At 42.6% G+C, this 19755-nt stretch overlaps 1 protein-coding gene across 1 annotated transcript in view; it reads left to right on the forward strand.

The window, feature by feature from the left end:
* Nucleotides 1-3843: 3843 nt before the first annotated feature.
* The window catches only part of LOC122796914 (aryl hydrocarbon receptor repressor-like), a 325581-nt gene continuing 309669 nt past the window's right edge, over nt 3844-19755 (forward strand). The window contains exon 1 of the mRNA XM_044065672.1: nt 3844-3981. Coding sequence (XP_043921607.1) covers nt 3844-3981 — 138 coding nt within the window. The remainder of the gene's footprint in view (nt 3982-19755) is intronic.

The following is a 19755-nucleotide window of genomic DNA, read 5'->3' on the forward strand; positions in this document are numbered from 1 at the left end:
TGTGACTAAAGCCATGAAGATTAATATGTGAGGAAGGGTTTTTAGTATTGACAGTTTTCCAGACAGTATTGAAGTCACCTAGTATAATTGTTTCTTCTGGGTAAGTTGAAGATACCCAGCTTAGAATATCTTCTATTGTATTGCTGTTATTGCCGGGAGGGGGGTAGGTAGATACAGATGATGTAAAGGGGTTTGCTAGGGTTGAGTTGAAGTCTGGAGATGAGGACTTCAGCTTTACTGTCCTGAGGTGGGTTATAAGTTATAGAGGAGATCTGTAGCCCATTTTTAAATATAAGTGCTACTCCCCCGCCCTTACATTTTATGCGGTCTTGTCTCAATATGTTATAGCCTGGGGGGATTAATTTTTTATCCTTAGTTCCAGGTTTTAACCAAGTTTCTGTAAGGCAAAATATGTCAAAGGAATGAATATCAAGGAGGGCATGGAAATGGGCAACTTTGTTGTTGATACTGCAGATATTGAGATGTTCTATTAGTAAAGAGTTGGAGAGTCTGGTCTGGGTTGCAAGGGTTGAGGATGTGGTGCAGTGAATATTTACTGTGGAAGCATTGGTTGGGCCGGGGTTTAGGTGGATGTCACCATCTTTTAAGGTGGGGTTCTTTAGCCTAGAAACTGGGTTTTATATATATATATATATATATATATATATATATATATATATATATATATATATATAGCTAGTTTGATATTTCACTTTCCTTACTAAGAGGTTATTGTACTTAATGTGTGTTTGTCGATGGAACTTGACTAGCAGGTAGCAGGGAGTGGAGGTAATGTTTATGTGAATATGGGTGAGGGTAATATTGTGAATGGCTGTTTGTTTTAGAGAGTAGTTAAGGTGGTAGTAATTCACCTTTTCAAAACAGGTTAGGAGATAGGCTGAGGTGAGGGCAGGTATAAGTGTGGCTATGAGTATTAAGTTGGTTAGGATAACTTTAGTTGTAGTCTGCATTTTGTTATGCTTACCTATACAAATACAGTGGGGGTTAAACTGGGATAAGATAAAAGAAATAGTAAGTATGGGAGAGACTTTAAGGAGAGGGAATTGGTAATGGTGTAAGATATGGAAAAGTACTTTAAGTAGAGACAATTGAGAGAGTTGGAAGAGGAGAGGTGTGGCTAAGTGGAGTAGGTAGATGGAGCATTTGATTGGTAGGATGGGAGAGAGGGTGTGGTTTAGAAAGTGTAAGTTAAGGGCCACTGGGGTGTGGGAATTGGGGGTAGGGTAGGGGAGTGGAGTGAGCCCGAAGGGTGAACGAAGTGGGTTTAAACTAAGAAGACAGGTTTAGAGGAAAAATAATCAGTAAGTTGGGAGGTAAGTCCAATGTAAGGTATCTAGGAGGTCAGGGACTAAAATAGCAGAGGGAAAGGAGAGCTGACTAAGGGTGGTTTCAGAGGCAAAGGAATAGGTACCAGGAGTATCAGAGGCAAGAAGGAGACAAAATATGGTTTAAGGGGTAAATTATGGAAGTAAAGCAACTATTGGGTAATAAGGTTGTAGTACTGCCCTCTAATGGTCACTCTTGGTAATGTAAATAGAGTTTCCCAAAGGGGGAGAGGTAGAGAAATTAGGGGATGGGAGAGGAGAGAAGAATAAATAGAATTAAAAGCAGGGGGGATAAATTATGGAAGCAAAGTAACTAATGGGTAATAAAGTTGTACTACTGCCCTCTAATGGTCACTCTTGGTAATGTAAATAGAGTTTACCCAAAGGGGGGTTTTAGAGAGATTAGGGGATGGGAGAGGAGAGAAGAATAAATAGAATTAAAAGCAGGGGGGCTAAATTATGGAAGCAAAGTAACTAATGGGTAATAAAGTTGTACTACTGCCCTCTAATGGACACCCTTGATAATGTAAATAGAGTTTACCCAAAGGGGGTTTTAGAGAGATTAGGGGATGGGAGAGGAGAGAAGAATAAATAGAATTAAAAGCAGGGGGGGAGTGTTTTAGCATAGAGGCTAAGGCAGGTATAGGGAATGTAACTATAAGAGACAATTTGGAGGGGGGTTAACACTGGCAGGAGGTAATATAATAAGAGACTATGGCTGATTGTCCTGCAGTGAGCGTTCACTTAAACCAAATAAGAAAGGAGTTTGTTGCAGTTAAGAAGGTAGGAGTATTTTGTACACACTTCCAAATAACTATTCCTGCTTAAACAAAGTTAAAAAGACAGATTCGGCTGTCCACTCCTGTACTTGGAATAAAATGATTTATTAGCGCTTTCGTTTGCCAATGTTGCCAAAGTTTTTCAGATACTTTAAATGAAGGAAAATATGTCATTTAAATAGCAAATACAAGCTAAACATCACTTCCTGTTTCTTGAAATAAAAAATTAACAAACGTAAATTGTTACAGTGAATCAGAATATCAGAATAAATGTTCTCCAACTATATAAAAATGTGTGTGTTCTAAACAAATCATCTATCTAAAGATTTCAGATTTAGTAAACATTTAACATTGCAATTGTCATTAAGACCGAGAAAATTAAAAGAATTAAGGTAAAGTTGCCGCAGTAATTCTTTTTCCTCTAGAATTAAAGACCATGGACCAGGAGGGTTGCGCGCGCAAACGCTACCAGCAGGGAATACTCAGCTGCCAGGAGTGGGGCTAGCCTACAAAGATCATCACATATGGGTTTACTTCTCTTGCTAACTGAATGTCCGGACAGTATACAAAAGATTTCAGTCACTGCATGGTGCGTGGAACATCTGACATGGCTAGTAGAACATGGGCCGTAAAAGTGATGTCTGCACGCACCAGCCCTCAGAACTTCTCAGCCCCCAGGTGTTCCTGCCATCCTGGCCATCGGATTCAGAAGAAATCAGATAAGTGCCCCGTTGAGGAACCTTTTCAGTCATTTATTTTATCCTAATGCTTGTTCATGTCATCCAGAAAGGGCAAGTGTAAGTATGGCCATAAGATACCTCACAAGGATGCCCAAGATCAGTGTTAATTTTGTTTAGCTAGGTCACATGACTACAAGGCATGCACCATCTGCCAGGCGTTTGTGCCCAAAACTCTCAGCAGGCATCTGTATGCACTCAACCTATACCTAGAAAACAAATGTTTCAAACAGTTAGCACTAGGTATTGAGGATTCTGCTGACTTACCTGACGTACTGCCGTAAATGAAGGCCAAGACCGTCAGGTCTATGAATACCACTGCTCCTCTTTCTTCCGACCATCAGCCTGTGACCGAAATCAGCCTGGTTGAAGACTCAGGCTCTGCCACTTCAGATACAGCAAGTGCCTTCACAGAAGCTCCACAATCTTGTACAGATGGCACATCCACAAAGTCTTTTCCGACGTTGGTTTCTGATGCTGGGGGGGGGCCAGTATTTTCGGCAGGACCGTCAGATCCCTCCATTACCTTATAATTACCGGATTCCAGGCCTTCCTCCATGCGGATGTCCGCTAGGTCTCTCAAAAGGAAGAAAAAAAGAAAACGTGTGTCTCCTGCTCCTGAAAGTACCCTGGACTGGCAGGCCTTCAGCCAAGGTCTGTTTAATGCCTTTATGGCTTTACGGCCTACCACTACAGGAACATCCACTATCCCTTCTCCCATCCTGAGCCCTAGGCCTCAGAAATCAGATCCCTCTCTGAGGGAAGAGAAGGAATTCTGTGATTCTTCTGAAGAATCCTTATCATATACCTCTTAGCTGCCTTCCCCCTGGGATATGGCTCCCCAGAGGAAGAATCCATTAACCCTGAATCCCCAGCAGAGGATTTGACCTTTGGGGAAACTATTACTAAATGAAGGAACATTTCAAGTGGGAATCATCTGAAATGTCAGAGGTCCAAAAAAGGTATTATGACCTCATTCAGATGGATTCCCCAACCTCTACTGCTGTTTCACCAATTCTACCTGCCTTCCTGAATGCCTTCTCTTCAACATCCCAGAACCCAGACTCACAGCCCCCTGCTCCACGCAGACCTGACAGGTTTTATAAAGTTCCTGAGAATGTAAAGTTTCTAATTAAGTGTCCTGCTGCAGACCCTGCCACTATTTCCATTTCCACTGATAAGGCTTCAAAACTATTACCTTCCACCAACCTTCTCCCTGCTGGCAAGAACAGCAAAACTATGGAACGCCTAGGTAAGAAAATATACACTTCTGCTACTTTGGCTTTCAGAGCTACTAATTACCAGACACACATGGCTAAATATGCCTTATCCCCTTTGGAAAAGATCTCCAAGGAATTGTCTGACTCCCCAGATTATGCTACCAAAGCTTCACTGTCTTCCCTAGTTGCCCTTACTTCTCAGGTTACCAGGCACTCTATCAAGTGCAGCTGTGATGCTGCTGAGGCCTCAGCCAGATCAGCAGCAGCAGCATCAGCATCTGCTTTGAGAAGGTACTTCTGACTACACCAACAACCTCTACCAGATGACTTTAGAACCAAGCTGGTTGATGCTCCTTTGTACAACACAGCCCTATTTGGAATAAAAGTTGCTGACTTATTTAAGTCATTACAGCAAAAGGGGAAAGATATGCAGGATTTAAAATACCTGCTGATTTCTCCTATTTCAAAATTCTTGAGGAGTTACACAGCAAAAACACAATTTAAGCAAAAACACAATTTATTAGAAAGTACTGTCACCCTGTTGTGTCCACAAGGCCTAGGAAAACTTTCAGGAAGCAACCCACTCCTACCAGAGCCCCCACTTCTTCTTGTCAGAGGCAGGCCTTTCAACACAGGGCAGGTAGTGTCTGTACCTTCCAAACTTAAAGAACCCTCCTTCTTCCAATATCCCTCTCTTGGAGCACCTCTCTCACTGTCTCCAAGTGTGGACACATCACCTCAGAAAAATGGGTTCTCTATAATAGAGAGTGGGTATTTTATGACCTGGCTCATGCTCCAAAGAGAAGGGGTATCCCACAACAACCAAAAGAACAGCTCCCTCTATAGCAGCCAGTGTTACACAACCTGATGGCTCAGGACATCATTCAAACAGTCCCACTGTCTGCAAAAGGAAGAGGCTTCTACTCCAGGATTTTCCTGGTTCCAAGAAAAGATGGTCCCTGGAGGCCAATTCTGGACCTCTCACTACTCAACCTCTTCCTTCAGGTCCCAAACTTCAGGATATTGACCTTACCATCTCTCTCTCTCTGCTTCTCCTCCCCACAAGGAATCATGGTCACCTCAGATATCAAAGATGCCTACCTGCACATCCCTATAAGGCCCAATTTCAAGAAATACCTGAGGTTCTCCGTGGATTCCTCTCACTTTCAATTATCTGCCTTGCCCTTTGGGCTTTCCACTGCACCCAGAGTCCTCAGCAAATGTCTGGCTCCAGTTATTGGCTTCTGCAGGACAAAAGAAATCCAAATATTCCCTTACCTGGATGACTTGCTATTCAGGCAATCTGCAAACAGGCCCTCTGGCAACACTTACAAGTTGCCATTAATCTCCTACAGTTCCTGGGATTTCAAATCAACTTCACAAAATCTCATCTGGAACCTACTCAAGACATCATCTTTTTGGGGTGCAGGATTCGGACAGACATTATGAAAGCCTACCTTCCCGCAAAAGGTGGAAAGCTTGATATAACACCTACTTCTGTTCCTCAAGACTACAGAATCAATTGCAAGCCAGTACCTCAGGCTCCTGGGCTACATGGAAGCCACTATCCCCATGCTACCGTTAGCAAGGCTCCATATGAGGAAATTGCAATGGTACCTCAGGTCAGTTTGGACCCATCACTCCCACCCCCTCAAGTACAGGGTACCTCTCCTGCCCTGCCTCAAACAAGAAGTCTACTGGTGGTTGAAGCAGGTGAACCTCAACCCAGGTCTTCCCCTTCAACCAGCTCGACTCAAATAGATCCTGCACACAGATGCCTCAGATTTGGGCTGGGGAACAACTCTGAGGCACCTGAGAGTGCAAGGAGTATGGCCAGCACCACACAGGAAAGAACACATCAATATCCAAGAGATGAGGGCAATATTATTGGCCCCACAAGCCTTCCAAACCATTCTACAACAAGGACCACTAAAAATCTTTACAGACAATACCACAATGCTGTAGCATCTCAACAAGAGGGGGGGCAAATCTTATTTGTTTTGCAGACTAGCTCTCTGGTGTGTGAACTGGCCACCTCCCAGGCAGTAACCTTACAGGCAGTTTACATTCCTTCACAATAGAATTCTCAGGCAGACTCCCTTAAGCAAATCCATGACAAACAATCATGAATGAATGCTTCACAGGGATGTCTTCCTGGACCTCGTCCACTGGTTGGGTACACCTCAAATAGACCTGCTTGCTTCCTCCATAAACAGGCAACTTCCATCCTTCTGCATCAGACTTCCACATCATGAGGCTATAGCAACAGATGCCTTCCCAGTCTCCTGGAAGGGGATATTTCTCTATGCATTCCCCTCCTTCCCACTTGTTCAGAAGGTACAGACCAGAAATCTTGCTGGTGACTTCCTATTGACCAAGACAGCATTGATTTCCCCTCCTACAGCTGTCAAAGGGCAATCACCACAAGTTACCCCCCAGAGTGGACCTTCTCACACAGCACAAGGGATCCCAAATGCACCAACAGTGGCAATATCTGCACCTCACTCTGTGGGTGATAGGATTCTGATGCCTTTCAGACACCTTTACAATGACCATGTGCTCACTGTCCTGCAGGAGGCCAGGAAACCTAATACAAGGAAATCTTACCTATCAAAGTGGAAGAAATTTTCAATATGGTGTCTCAAAAGGCAGTTGGACCCACTGGAAAGCAAGACCCCTCTAGTACTTACCTGTGTGAACTATTGCAGACAGGGCTGGCCTTCTCATCCATTAAAGCCCACTTGTCTGCCATTTCAGCATGCCTGCCTCTAGATTCCCCTCTAGCTTTCAGGCTACCAGGTACGTTATTCCTTAAAGGGGTCCTTCACCTCAGACCAGCCAGGAATCCCCTTCATGGGACCTCAACTACATTTTAGAGAAGCTCATGCTCCCACCATTCGAACCAGCAGATAAAGCTTCCCTAAAACACTGCAAATGGAAGACTGTCCTTCTCTTGGCCTAGACCTCAGCCAGGAGAGTGTCAGAGTTGAAAGCCCACATAGCTGTTCCTCCTTTCTTAGTATTCCACATTGACAAGATTACTTAGATCTTACCCCTACTTCATGCCCAAGGTGGTGAATAACCATTTCCTAAATCAGGCCATCCACCTACTAACCTTCTTTTCTAATCCACAGGGAGACAGTGAGAGAGTACTCCATTCCCTGGATGTGCACAGACAACTCAGATATTATCTGCACAAATCCAAGTCCATCAGACAATCTGAGCAACTCCTTCCACCCCAGGGCCTTAGAGAAGGCAGTAACTAAACAAACGATCTCAACACAGATTTCCAAAGCTACCACCTTTTACTACAAACACCATGGGAAATCCCTGCAAGGTACTGTCAAAGCACACTCCACCAGGGCAATGGCCTCCTCAGGGGCCTTCTTCAGGAATTTGGATACCTCCACCATACTGGAAGCAGCCACTTGGTCTTTAGTACACACCGTCACCAAACACTACAAGTTATACCACATCTCTAGGGCTAGAGCTGAGTTTGCCAGGGCTATCCTCCATGGATTCCTGGAGAACTCTACTAGGCCACCTCCCCCTTCTTCACACCGAAATTTGGCACTCACCCATATGTGATGAATACTGCAACATGTGAATACAAGGACTTAGAAAAGTTGCGTAAAATCTTACCATAACCATAGATGTCCTTCTCTTCCATGTTGCAGTATTCCTTCCCAACCACCTACTCCTCCTGTTATGCAGCATTTTCCCTTTCTGCATGGCACAGAGCTGTCATTACCCTTGTTAGGACTGGTTCCGACTGGGGCTTACAGTTCTGAGGGCTGGTGTGTGCAGACATCACTTATATGGCCCAGTTTGTGCTAGCCACATCAGACATCCCACGCACCATACAGTGACAGAAAACGTTTGTATACTGGCTGGACGTTCGAGTAACAAGAGGAGAAACCCCATATGTGATGAATACTGTAACATGGAAGAGAAGGATATCTTTGGTTATGGTTAGATTTTACACAACTTTTCTTTCTCATATGGTTATGGGAAAATATTTTCATGTATTCCATTACAGAAAACAAATGTTTGGTTTAAAACTATAATTATTTATATCCAAATATAAAAACCACAATCAAGGCTCTAACTGCAATCTGCCGTAAACAGAATCATTCTGCCGGTATGTTTTAAGCCAAGACCACAGCTGTTTTGTTGGGAAAGTAATCAGAAGAGAGCAAGAAATTTATTTTGTGTTTATATGGACATCCACAAGATGGCTACAGAGAAAATGCCAGTAGAAGCTATTACTGAATGTACTCATCAGCATTGTAAAATTCCTGTTTAGTGAAAGAAATCATAAAAGTAAAACTGGCATAAATGATTGAGTTGTGTACTCTGCAGATAATTCCTAACAAAAGAATGTAGCAGCAGTTCACAAAAAAAAAAAAAAAAAACAGAGGCTAGGAAGAGTGAATCCCTGGAACATGTCACAGTGGAGGTTGTAGAAATTGATTCAGAAGAGCTCTGATGTCTCAGCAAGCCTGTTGACAACGTTACTGCAAAGAAGCCAGACAGATCAATAAATAATTGGAGAGAAAACTACGAACAAGCTTTCTCAGTGACTGGTACTAAACAATGCTAGAATATCTTTACAAAAAATGCTGCCCATTGACAAGCATTCCTCAGTTTTGTATCATATCATGTTAAAGAACCCATAATGGCCCTTGCAAATGCGCAAAACTAAATAGGAAAATGAATAGTCAAACAAATATTAATATCCCAAAGAGAAGTTTGGAAACCCCTATAAAGTTCTTCCAGTAAATTCCATGCAAGCTTCAATGCTTTCAAATTTGTGGGAAAAAATGATGCAGGCATGACTGAATACATCTAACAGCACTGTTTTAAAAATTACTGTTAGAAAAAGTAGTATAGTAGAGCTCAATCAATTAAATTGTATATTACTGTTACCAGGCACTGACTAAACTAACCATCATACTTATAAGATGGCAGTTCCACCCACAACAGATGGAAGATTGATTGACTCACTTTCTATAGAAGAAATGATGACCACACCACCTGCTGTAGATAAACAGATGACCATTTCCCCAACAACAGCTGATTCCATAACTCAGACCATGATCTCAACCACTGATGGCCAGGGTGTTTGCCATATGGATGGATAAGCGGGATGCCCATACAGAGCAAATAAGAGATTGCGATGGATTACCAAATAACAATTCCCACATGTATGATTTATTTATTTATTTATTTTACATTTGTTTACCAGGAAAGTCTGACTGAACACATGTCCTTTTTCAGCGGAGGCCCAGGGAGAAAAGCTCCAGTAAAAATACATATAATTACATAAAAAATGCATAAAACACAAAAGTACATAAAATAAACAATATGAAATCTGTGCACTCTTTGTCTGTGGATGACAGGTTTTAACATAGTGAATTTCATACAGCATATAGTAATAAAGGCAAAAATGTTTAGAACATTGTTACATAAAGTACACATTAAGAAGATAATCTAGATTTCTTTATATAATGTAGTTGGTGTAATAATAATACTTATGTGGGTCTTCGTTTTTTAGAGTATTTGGTGGTCTAGATAGTACTCTACTTTCCTATTGGTGGTTTGGAAATAGAAGTAGATCAGGAAAGCAGTAAGTAAGAGGGGTGAGAGAGTATCAGAGCTGAGATGAAGTGGCTAGCTAGTTGTTACTAAGAAGCATCATCACAGAGTACTGGGGTAAGAATGAATGAGAGAAGTGAGGTAGAGTTGATTGCTAAAGATAATAGTTAGAGGGTAAGATTAGGTCAGGGTTTCAGGTTGGATAGATTGGTAGAATATCTGGATTAGTGTATCTGTATATGGAAACGTGGATTAGTGTATCTGTATATGGAAACGTGGATTAGTGCTGAGAATAGTGATGGAAATAGCAGGCATGCAAGTGTTGAGGTGGGAGCAAGCTTGTTTGAGTGGAAGTTTATCCTGCGGAGTTACAGGAACATACCCTGGTATTCATAAAGCGTGTCTTGAGCAGCTTTTTGAATTGTGTGGTGGAGGTATTGGAGGTCAGGTGGCTAGGTAGGTTGTTCCAAGTTTTTGAGATTGAGTAGCTGAAGAGAGATTTCCCAGCTTCATTATTATATTTAATGACATTTAGGTGGTTCTGGGTAGTAGATCTTAAGGTTCTTGTTGTAGAATAAGGTGTTAATAGGTTCTGGAGTGCGGGGAGGGGGAGTTGTTGGGTAGTACTATAGTTTGTGTGTAATGTTAATTGGTTGAGTTTCAGTACATGAGGCAGGTCTAACCAATTTAGTTGTTTGAGTGCTACACAGTGATGGGTCCTATATAGTGTTTCAGTAGTAAATCTAGCAATTTTGTTGTAGCAAGCCTCTAGCTTATTTAGGTCAGTTTTCCGAAGGCTGATCAGTATTGGGGTAGCATAGAGGAGGGTGGACAACAGATGTGTTCTGGCTGTCGTGGATTTAGTTAGTCTAGTGAGAAAGGGTTTGTTGCAATAAAGGAGTCCAAGTTTTTTGTGAACTTTCTTGATAGTTTGGGCTATATGAATATCAAATCTGAGGTTTTTGTCTATTTCTACACCTAAGAGTTTGGTGTGTGATGTGGGGGTGATCTTGGTTTTGTTCATGGACAATATGGTAAAGTTGTCACATGGGGGGATCTACAAGATCTGAAGATAAGAAGTTTTGTTTTGTTTAAGTTTAGGATAAGCTGGGAATTAGTAAACCAGATCTCAGCTAGTGTGAAGCAGTTTTGGGTTAGGGAGTGGAGGTCATGTAATGTGTGGGCTGCACATATCAGGGTGGGATAGTTGATTTTGCCATAGTACTGCTTGTTGGCAGCCTGAAATAGAGGGGCTGCTGTTGTTTAGGTTAGATAGTGTATTACGGAGTTTGTTATGATTAACCATACTGAAAGCTTTGGGCAGGTCTAGAAAAATAGCTGAAACTAGTTGTCCCTTGTTTCTATGGTGATTGATTGTGTTGGTAAAGGACATTAGGGCAGTAGTGGTGCTGTGGATGGGTCTAAATCCATGCTGATATTTGGATAGCAGATTGTTTTCTAGAAGGTAGTTCATTACTTGTGTGTGTGCAACTCTTTCAAGTGTTTTTGACAAGGGAGATAAGATAGCGATAGGTCGATAGTTATTTAATTCTAAGGAGTTGTCTCCTTTGTGCAGTGGAATTATGTGGGATATTTTCCATATAGTAGGTACCTTACACTCTGATATTGATCTGTTTATTAGTATAGCAACAGGAAGGGCTATGGCCTCTGTGGCTAGCTGTAGGTATTCAGATGGTAAGTTGTTTGCAGCTAGGGTAGTTGGTTTTAGCTTGTGGAGGAGCTTTAAAATGGATTTGACTGGCACTAGGTGTAGGCAGAAATGGGAGCTGTTATCTTGTGTATTAGTGTTACCTTGGATGGAGGGTAAGTTGCTGCAGCTACCTTTAGTTTGGGTTTCTGCAAGGGTTTGAACTGTTTTGGTGAAATATTTACTCATTCACTCCAATGGAGCTCAGAAAGTTTGCACTGTTACTTCCAATGGGTGGAGCCTAAGCCTTTTGGCAGAATCAGATTATGTCCTTACATTTCAAACAAATATTCGTATATCTGGAACCACAGGGATTATGAAAAAAGTACAAATGGCAAACTCTTCAGCACAAACTATTTTATAGTAGTAGTATTCTTTAGGTTCTATGTCTTAAAATGAATTTTATAAGACACAGTAAACATAGTACCTATTACATTTGTAATATTTTGTAAACAACTTACAATATTTCAGCAACCACTCAAGTTACATACATCCTGTTAGCAACATTTTATTCATCTAGCTGAGAGCTTTCATATGACACTAGAGTTCTGTCACTGTTACTTGGTTGTTGAGATATTTAAAAAAATGTGAAAATGTTATCTATATAAATTAATATCATAAAAACAAAAGTTAATATCTATTTATCTGCACTAGACAGAGGTCAAATATTAATGCAGTTGTTTTTGGTATTGTGTAAGCTTTAACATGAAATCTTTTAAAACCTTGTACATAGCATGGTGTTGGAATTATTTATGCAAATATGAGCAAGCAAATTTTGACGCCTAGAGAAGTCAGTAGGAGTTAACTGCAAATGTACATGGAGGCATCACTCAGATGTAATGAGTTACTGTTTTGGGATATTATCAAGGTTATTACCTGTAGTTGGTATAGGGGTTGCTGATTTCCCTGGTAAAAGTATAGAGTTTATGGTGGACTAGAATTTTTGAGGGTTGAGAATATATTTTTCCTGGAGGTTTTGGTAGTTAATTTTGTCTAGTTTAATGTGTTTTTTGGCTTTGTTGCGGAGTGTTGAGTAGGTTTGTTTTGTGGAGTGGGCTCTGTTTTTGTGAAATTGTATCAATGCTTTGTCCCTTTCTTTGAGAATGGTTTTAGTTGCCCTTCTTAGCCAGGGAGCATACTTTGATTTAATTCTAATGGTTCTAGTGGGTGCATGGTGGTTTAATATTTGTAAGAAAGATGTATTAAAGTAGTGTACTGCTTCGTCTAGAGGTAATTGTGATAGTGGCTTCCAACTGATAAAGTTTTAGGGCAATAATAAAGGCATCTGATTTAAAGTTCTTTTTGTTTTTGACTACTCTAAAGGATGTCTTGTTAATATGGTGAGTTCTTCTTCTAAGAAGGAAGGTAGGCTGATGATTGCTTAGACTGCCTGGAAGACAGCCTACTTGGGATGCAAGTGAGGGATCAGATATAAGAATCCATGATGAGTATGTTTTTCTATTGCCTGCTTTGTTAAACTGAGTGATGAAGCTCTGACTGTGATACAAATGAGCCAGAATCATATAGGAATGTGATCAGTGAAATAGGCTGTGAGGAATGGTGAAAGTGAGTGGCTGATGCCTAGTTACCTATTCTCTAGGAGACAAGGCAGCTTACCCTGCCACATTATGATACCCAGTGGAGACCTGGTTACATGCCAAGGGAGGCATGTGGGCCTGGAAGTGCATATCCATTAAATAGTGCAGTGATGTCCTACAACTGGAATTGGTACACTCATGGAAGACTACAAGTGTCTGTCGGTGAGCAATATGGAATGCTAGCATAAAGTTGCCATGGGAGACAGAAGACATTAGAATCATTAAAAACTTTAGCTGCTTATCTGATAGCCTTCTTTGACTGGTCTTGTTTGAAGTGTAACATAGAGGATTATGATTGGGTCTCCGATCTTAACCAGCTTATTATCTGTTGAAAACATGGATGCCAAGAAATTAACCTTGCACTTAGTGAAGATACACGTTTACATGGAAGTAAAATATCCCACTCAAAATATCTTGACCATCTTGTAAAAGGTTAAAAAACAAGCAGAAAACATCTACCCTCTCAGTGAGATAAATTCTCATATGGCCATCTTGTAACACCGACTCCAAGATTTCTGGATCAAACACTTTGTCTTCAGCCCCTGAATCTAGCTGGTTCTTAAATTATTCTACGTTTTTACCATCTCTAATGTGAAACAATAGTTTATTCCACAATATCACCAATCTTTAATTAAGTAAGAGTAACATAATTGTGTCCTCACAGTACCTAAATCAAACTTTATAGCCTGATGCCTCCATGTTAAGCTGCATTTGTAAATTTTTATTTTCCAAGATAGCTTGTATACTAGTCATGAAAGACTTTGTAGGCAAATATTACTTTACCACAGTTGTAATGATAAGAAATAGTGAATAAATTGAGGTGTTTGCATCTATTACTGTAATTGTTAAATTTGTGAACTACAATCATTTTGGTAAATTTTGTTTGTAATCTCTCAAAATAATTCAACTGACCTGCATTGTATGTATAAAAATGTTATTTACTCTACATTTGGCCTAATATATGTCTTTTATAGTAACATTTCATTTATTGCGCTAAGATTTTTAAACATGTATGCCATTTGACATATAGCATTATTACTTAACAAATGAGCACTTGTGTCAAAGGAAAAATTAGGGGTCATGGTTATTCCCAGGTCTTTATATTAGATTACCTCCTTTAGTGGATGTTCTAGTGGGTGCGTTGGTGAAAGAACTGCAGTGTTTCAAAACTACATTATATTATCCCCTGGATTCTCAAAAGCTTGCACGGAGTGCAAGATGAGTGCAGGAGCTCACGCAGGCAATATGTCTGCCGTGCGATCCAGGAACAGCTGGCAAGGGTGTGCACAAGTGCTCCAGCACTAATCCTGCATGGACTAAGCCCTGGTATGCAAATCACCTCATTTGCGGGAGAGATCCGTGCAAGTGAGGTGATTTTGCAATCTAGGAAGCTTGAAATAGTCCGTGCAAGACTAGTGCCAATATGCAGAAATGTACTTGGTTAGTAACCAAGTACATTTCTGCAAATTCCAAAACGGAGCTATGACAGCTCCAAATAAAGGCTGCATATCACTGAGGAAGCATGCCAATGGCCAAGTATAAGGCCACTGGCATTGCAAACTGTTTAAAAAATAAAAAAATCAACTTTTATTTTTTATGTATTTTTTTTTTGGCGATCTCAGCTGTTTAAATATAGGGCAGTGGCGCGCAAACGGGATCGGGGGGAAAATAAGAAAATAAACTTAAAATTAGCATTCTAACTAAAATCAGTATTCTGCCATGCAAGTCAATGGCAGGCAGAAGACAAACTGGCTAGTGAGTAGTGCTTGCTAAGGGGGAGGCTCAGTGTGAGACACGTAACTCTCCATTAGCAGGCAATCCTATGCAAATGAGAGGAAGGATAGTGAATCCCAGATTTCCCCAGGGTGTGATGCAGGTCCCAAGAGTGTAAGAGTATAAATATCTGGATGCAAGACTAGGATATAGGTGGCATTGTGGGGGGGGTGTCATCCATACTGTAAGTGGATTGGAGCCCTGTGGCTCGGGATTGCACCTAGCTCAGCACAGCTAAGCCAGGGGTGTGTCTCAACCTGCCTAGCACTCTTTACAAAGTGTAAGTGGGTATGCATGCCGCGCACCGCATTTTACAGGAAGAAAAATGAAGTAAAACCAGAAAATAGCAGCTCAGTGCACAACTGAGCACTCCGTTTGCACGGCACGCACACAGGCTTAAACAGGGAGGCAATTTTAAGGTAAAACAGCACTAGGAAGGTAATCAAGGAGAACTTGCTTAGCTGACAGGTGAAATGTAACAGGTGAAATGTATCAGAATCAGCCAATTACACAGGCAGCAGACCAGCCCAGCCCAGCACACCACTATAAACTATGCAAACACCTTTCCCCCTTGTTTTTCCCAAAAGCTCTGCACCACTGGTGTATACAGATGGGAAATTTTACAAAATAAAAGCAAGAGAGAAAATGTCAGGGGCTGCTTTTGCTATCATAAACCAGCATGTGCAAGAGGCTGAGGGTGGTGAGGATGCGAATGCTGCTGAGCAACCCACAGTGAGGAGACAGAGTAGAGTGTATAGACCCAGGGTAGCCTACCAAGGGCTAGATGAGCTGGAGATAGTGGAGTGCTATAGGGTGGACAGGGACCTCCTACAGCAAATTGCTGAGCTGTGCCAGCCACGCCTCACACACAGAACTAACAGAGGGGAACCCATCCCAGTGGATACCAAGGTATGTGTAGGCCTAAGAATACTATCTACAGGTACCTTCCAAAGGCCAACTGGGGATATGATGGGGATTTCACAGGCATCAGCATTCAGGGTACTCCACCAGTTCCTGGATGCCTTGTCAGCACATGTCGGTAAGCACGTATATTTCCCCATCACCAGTGAGGTGTTGGCCAGCAATATACATCTCTTCCACCAAATAGCAGAATACCCTAAGGTAGTGGGTGCAATAGACTGCATGCATATATGCATCAAAGCACCTCCTGGTGAGCGGGGTAGGCTCTACATCAACCGCAAGGGCTTCCCTTCATCAACTGCCAGGTCATATGCGGTGCCCAGGGCATAATAATGAATGTGTGTGCTGGCTGCCCTGGAAGCTACCACGATTCCCACATCTGGCATCTGATGCAGCTGTACCAGACATTTGCCAGTGGGGACATCCCGCACGGTCACCTAGTGGGGGATGCTGGATACGCACTGGAACCATGGCTGATGGCACCCATCAGAAATGCACACACACCCGAACAAGAACTCCATAATGAGGCACATGCATAAACACAAATCATAATAGAGCATGTGTTTGGGATGCTCACATCATGGTTCAGGTGCCTGGACACATCTGGTGGAGCCTTGCAGTACTCACCAACTACATGTACCCAAATTGTCCTTGTATGTGCCATGCTACACAATATGATCCTGTGGAAACAGCTGTAGCAGGAGCAGCATGGGACAGGGCCACACAGCCCCCCACCATTGCCAAGGCCTGCACAGGCACAGAGTGACTTGGAGGAGGAACAACCCGAGCCTGCCCCAGTAGGCAGAAAGAGGTGTGCCTAGTATGCCCTAGCCTTGGCAAAGAGGCAACACATAGCACATGCACTGACAGAGTAGGGACCCAGGGAATGACACCTCTCTCTGACTCGCACATACAGTAAAAGGGATGCCAAACATGACACTACCTGTGCTCAATCATGTATAGGGAGTGTAACATGCGCATCCAACATAGGCAGCCCTGCAGCACCACCCTCAATACTGGGACACCCACAGGGTAAGTGACTCACACATGCCAGTTGGGGGGGGGTTACATACCCAACAACAGTTACAGCCAGCAGGATAGGTGTAGACAAACACAAACAAATGCTGTATTATGGCCTCTGAATGAGCCCTATGGGTAACCCCTCCCCCTGGCCTACACAGACAGACTACAGCAGGCCAGTCAGTTGGATGTAAGTTGTGAAGGCTAGGAAGTCAGAAACTAATATGTAGGTAGTTAAAGCTAAGATCTGTAGTACACTGCTATGCCTCTAGCCAGCACGACAAGTAAGACTACAGATTGAAATTGTGTACCCGACATACCAGTACAGTCCTAGCAATTGTGTAAAAGTGTCAGGTGTGCCCCCCCATCCTACGTACACTTATAGTAACAGTCAGGTGTGCCCCCCACTCCTGTGTAGAAATGTAGAAACAGTCAGGTGCCCCCCCCGCTATGCAGAAATGTAGCAACAGTCAATGCCAAATGACCAATGTATACCCTGCAGACACAGCATGCTACCTGTTGGTGTACAACACAGGTCAGCACCGCAGTACAAACTACCTGGACTTGATCCACACATGCAATATAGATGGCCATACCGGGCATGCTCACACACTTAAACACATGAAGGCCATGTCTGCAAACACCAGTGGACTAGACATATCTGGCAGTCGCAGTTCTTAGTGCAGACACATGTCAGTATGCACCACTCCTGCCTTGCATACACAGTGGATAGGAATACAGACATATATGTAAGGACAACACACTATAATAAGCCAAAGGTAGATGGACATAGATGTGTGGAAGAGGGTGACCGTGACAAGGAGCCATCCAGGCCTGTCCCACCCAGCACACAGCCAAAGAGCCCCAAACACATGAGGTGCAGATGTCACTCCCTGCAGATACTAGCCACCAGTATCTGTCAGCATGACAGACTATGTGGTGCACGTGCCAGCTGTGCAACATGACTGTACAAGGAAGTAGTCACCTGGTAGCTGTATACACGTACCTGTGACATATGACCCCATGTGTACCTGCATGTGGCATGTCAACCCCTACATGAATGGGTTATGGCCCATGCACACTCCGCCCTCCCCATAGCAGTATTATGACAAGCCTGCTGAGGTCATCCAATGTGAAATACACCTTTGGGAGAGCTGTAGTTCAGTAATCCCCATGATGCGTCCCATAACTGCGTACTGCTGTAGTGATAAACTAGGTAGGTAGTAGTTCCAACCACAGACTTGGCAACTGTGTGAGTGTGTGTTTGTGTGCGTCTCCCTGTCTCTGACTGTGTAGAGAGAAATGCTTTTTAGGCTACTGACACTATGTACAATTCATATACTCAACTTTGGCAAGGCTGCTGATGTCACTCACGTAGAAAAAGTCATAACCCAGTAATCTCTGTAGTGTGTCCTGTAGCTGTGTACTGCTATAGTGTGATAAAGTAGTTAAGTAGGTGTTTTAACCCCAGACCTGGCAACTGTGTGTGTGTCTGACTGAATAGAAAGCAATGCTTTTTAGGCTACTCACACTCCTTACAATTCATATACTTAACTTTGGCAAGGCTGCTGATGTCACTCACCTAGGAAAACAACTCTGGGAAAATCCTAGCCTGGTAATCTCTGTAGTGTGTTCTATAACTGTGTACTGCTGTAGTGTGATAAAGTAGTTGGGTAGGTGTTCTAACCCCAGACTTGGCAACTGTGTGTGTGAGTCTTTGTGTCTCTGACTGAGAAGTGAACAATGCTTTTTAGGTTATTCACACTTCTTAGAATTCATATACTCAATTTTGGCAAGGCTGCTGATGTCACTCACCTAGAAATACACCTCTGGGAAAATCATAGCCCAGTAATCTCTGTAGCGTGTCCTGTAACTGTGTACTGCTGTAGTGTGATGTAGAACTGTGGTAGGGTTCCATCTCCACCCATGGCAGCTCAGGATGTTTTGTGTGTTTTAATGTCTGTGTATGGAGCAATGCATTATAGGCTACTCACTCGCAGTACATTTCAAATGCCCTACTTTGGCAATCCTGCTGATGTCTTTCATTGTGAAATACAACTTTGGGGAAGGCTGTCTCTTGTAATTTCTGTGGTGTGTCCAATAACAGCTTCATGCTATAGTGTGATATAGACCTCTGTCAGGGGTTCTATACCCACACATGTCAGTTGTGGATGTTTTGTGTGTGTCTCACTGTCTGTGTAGGGAGCAATGCATTTTAAGCTTGTCACTCGCAGTACAGTTGAAATGCCCTACTTTGGTAATCCTGCTGATGTCATTCAGTGTGAAATATACCTTTGAGAAAAAAGCACTCCAGTAATGTCCATGACACGTACTATAACTGTATAGTGCTGTAGTGTAATAAACTAGTTAGGTAGGGGTTCTACTCCCAGACATGACAGGTGTGTGTGTTTGTAACTTGTATCCTGTGTAAAGGTGGGTGACACCTGTGAGCAATGTGAAGGGGGTTTTGCTTATTTCTTTTATGGTGGCCCTACTATATATCACAATGTCAACCATACAATGATAACAGATGTAAATTAGCTGATAGGCTGGGGTGCAAAGCCATACCTATACATGTGACATCAAGGCCAGCAAATCACAGTTAGCAACCCCACTATTACTCAGAGCACACACTCAACCCATGTGTCATACGCACACACATGCCTAGGCAACAGCCAATATGTGGGTAGTACACTGCATATTGGCCACTGATAGTAACTATGCAGTGATTGCAGTGGGCTACAGAGGGCATGTCACCCTGCCCATTTCTCTAATATGCACGTACATGCAGACAGTGCACCTCCACCATGTTCCCCAATGGACACCTGTACCACCTGTGGTGCTCACATGTGACTCGCAACGGACATACCATGCCTGAAAACATGCCCTGTATGGACAGATGACACTGATATCAGGGAATGCTGTTAGCATGCTATCAATGTAGGTGCAGGTGGGCAAGACTGGCACATCTGATGATAATCTGTGTTCACAACATGGGCCAGACACCCCAGGTACAGTTCCACATGTCACTGTACATGCATGTGGGAGGTGTGCA

The sequence above is a fragment of the Protopterus annectens genome, chromosome 3.part0, assembly GCF_019279795.1.
Source record: "Protopterus annectens isolate FY-2018-M chromosome 3.part0, PAN1.0, whole genome shotgun sequence".
Lineage (NCBI taxonomy): Eukaryota > Metazoa > Chordata > Ceratodontiformes > Protopteridae > Protopterus > Protopterus annectens.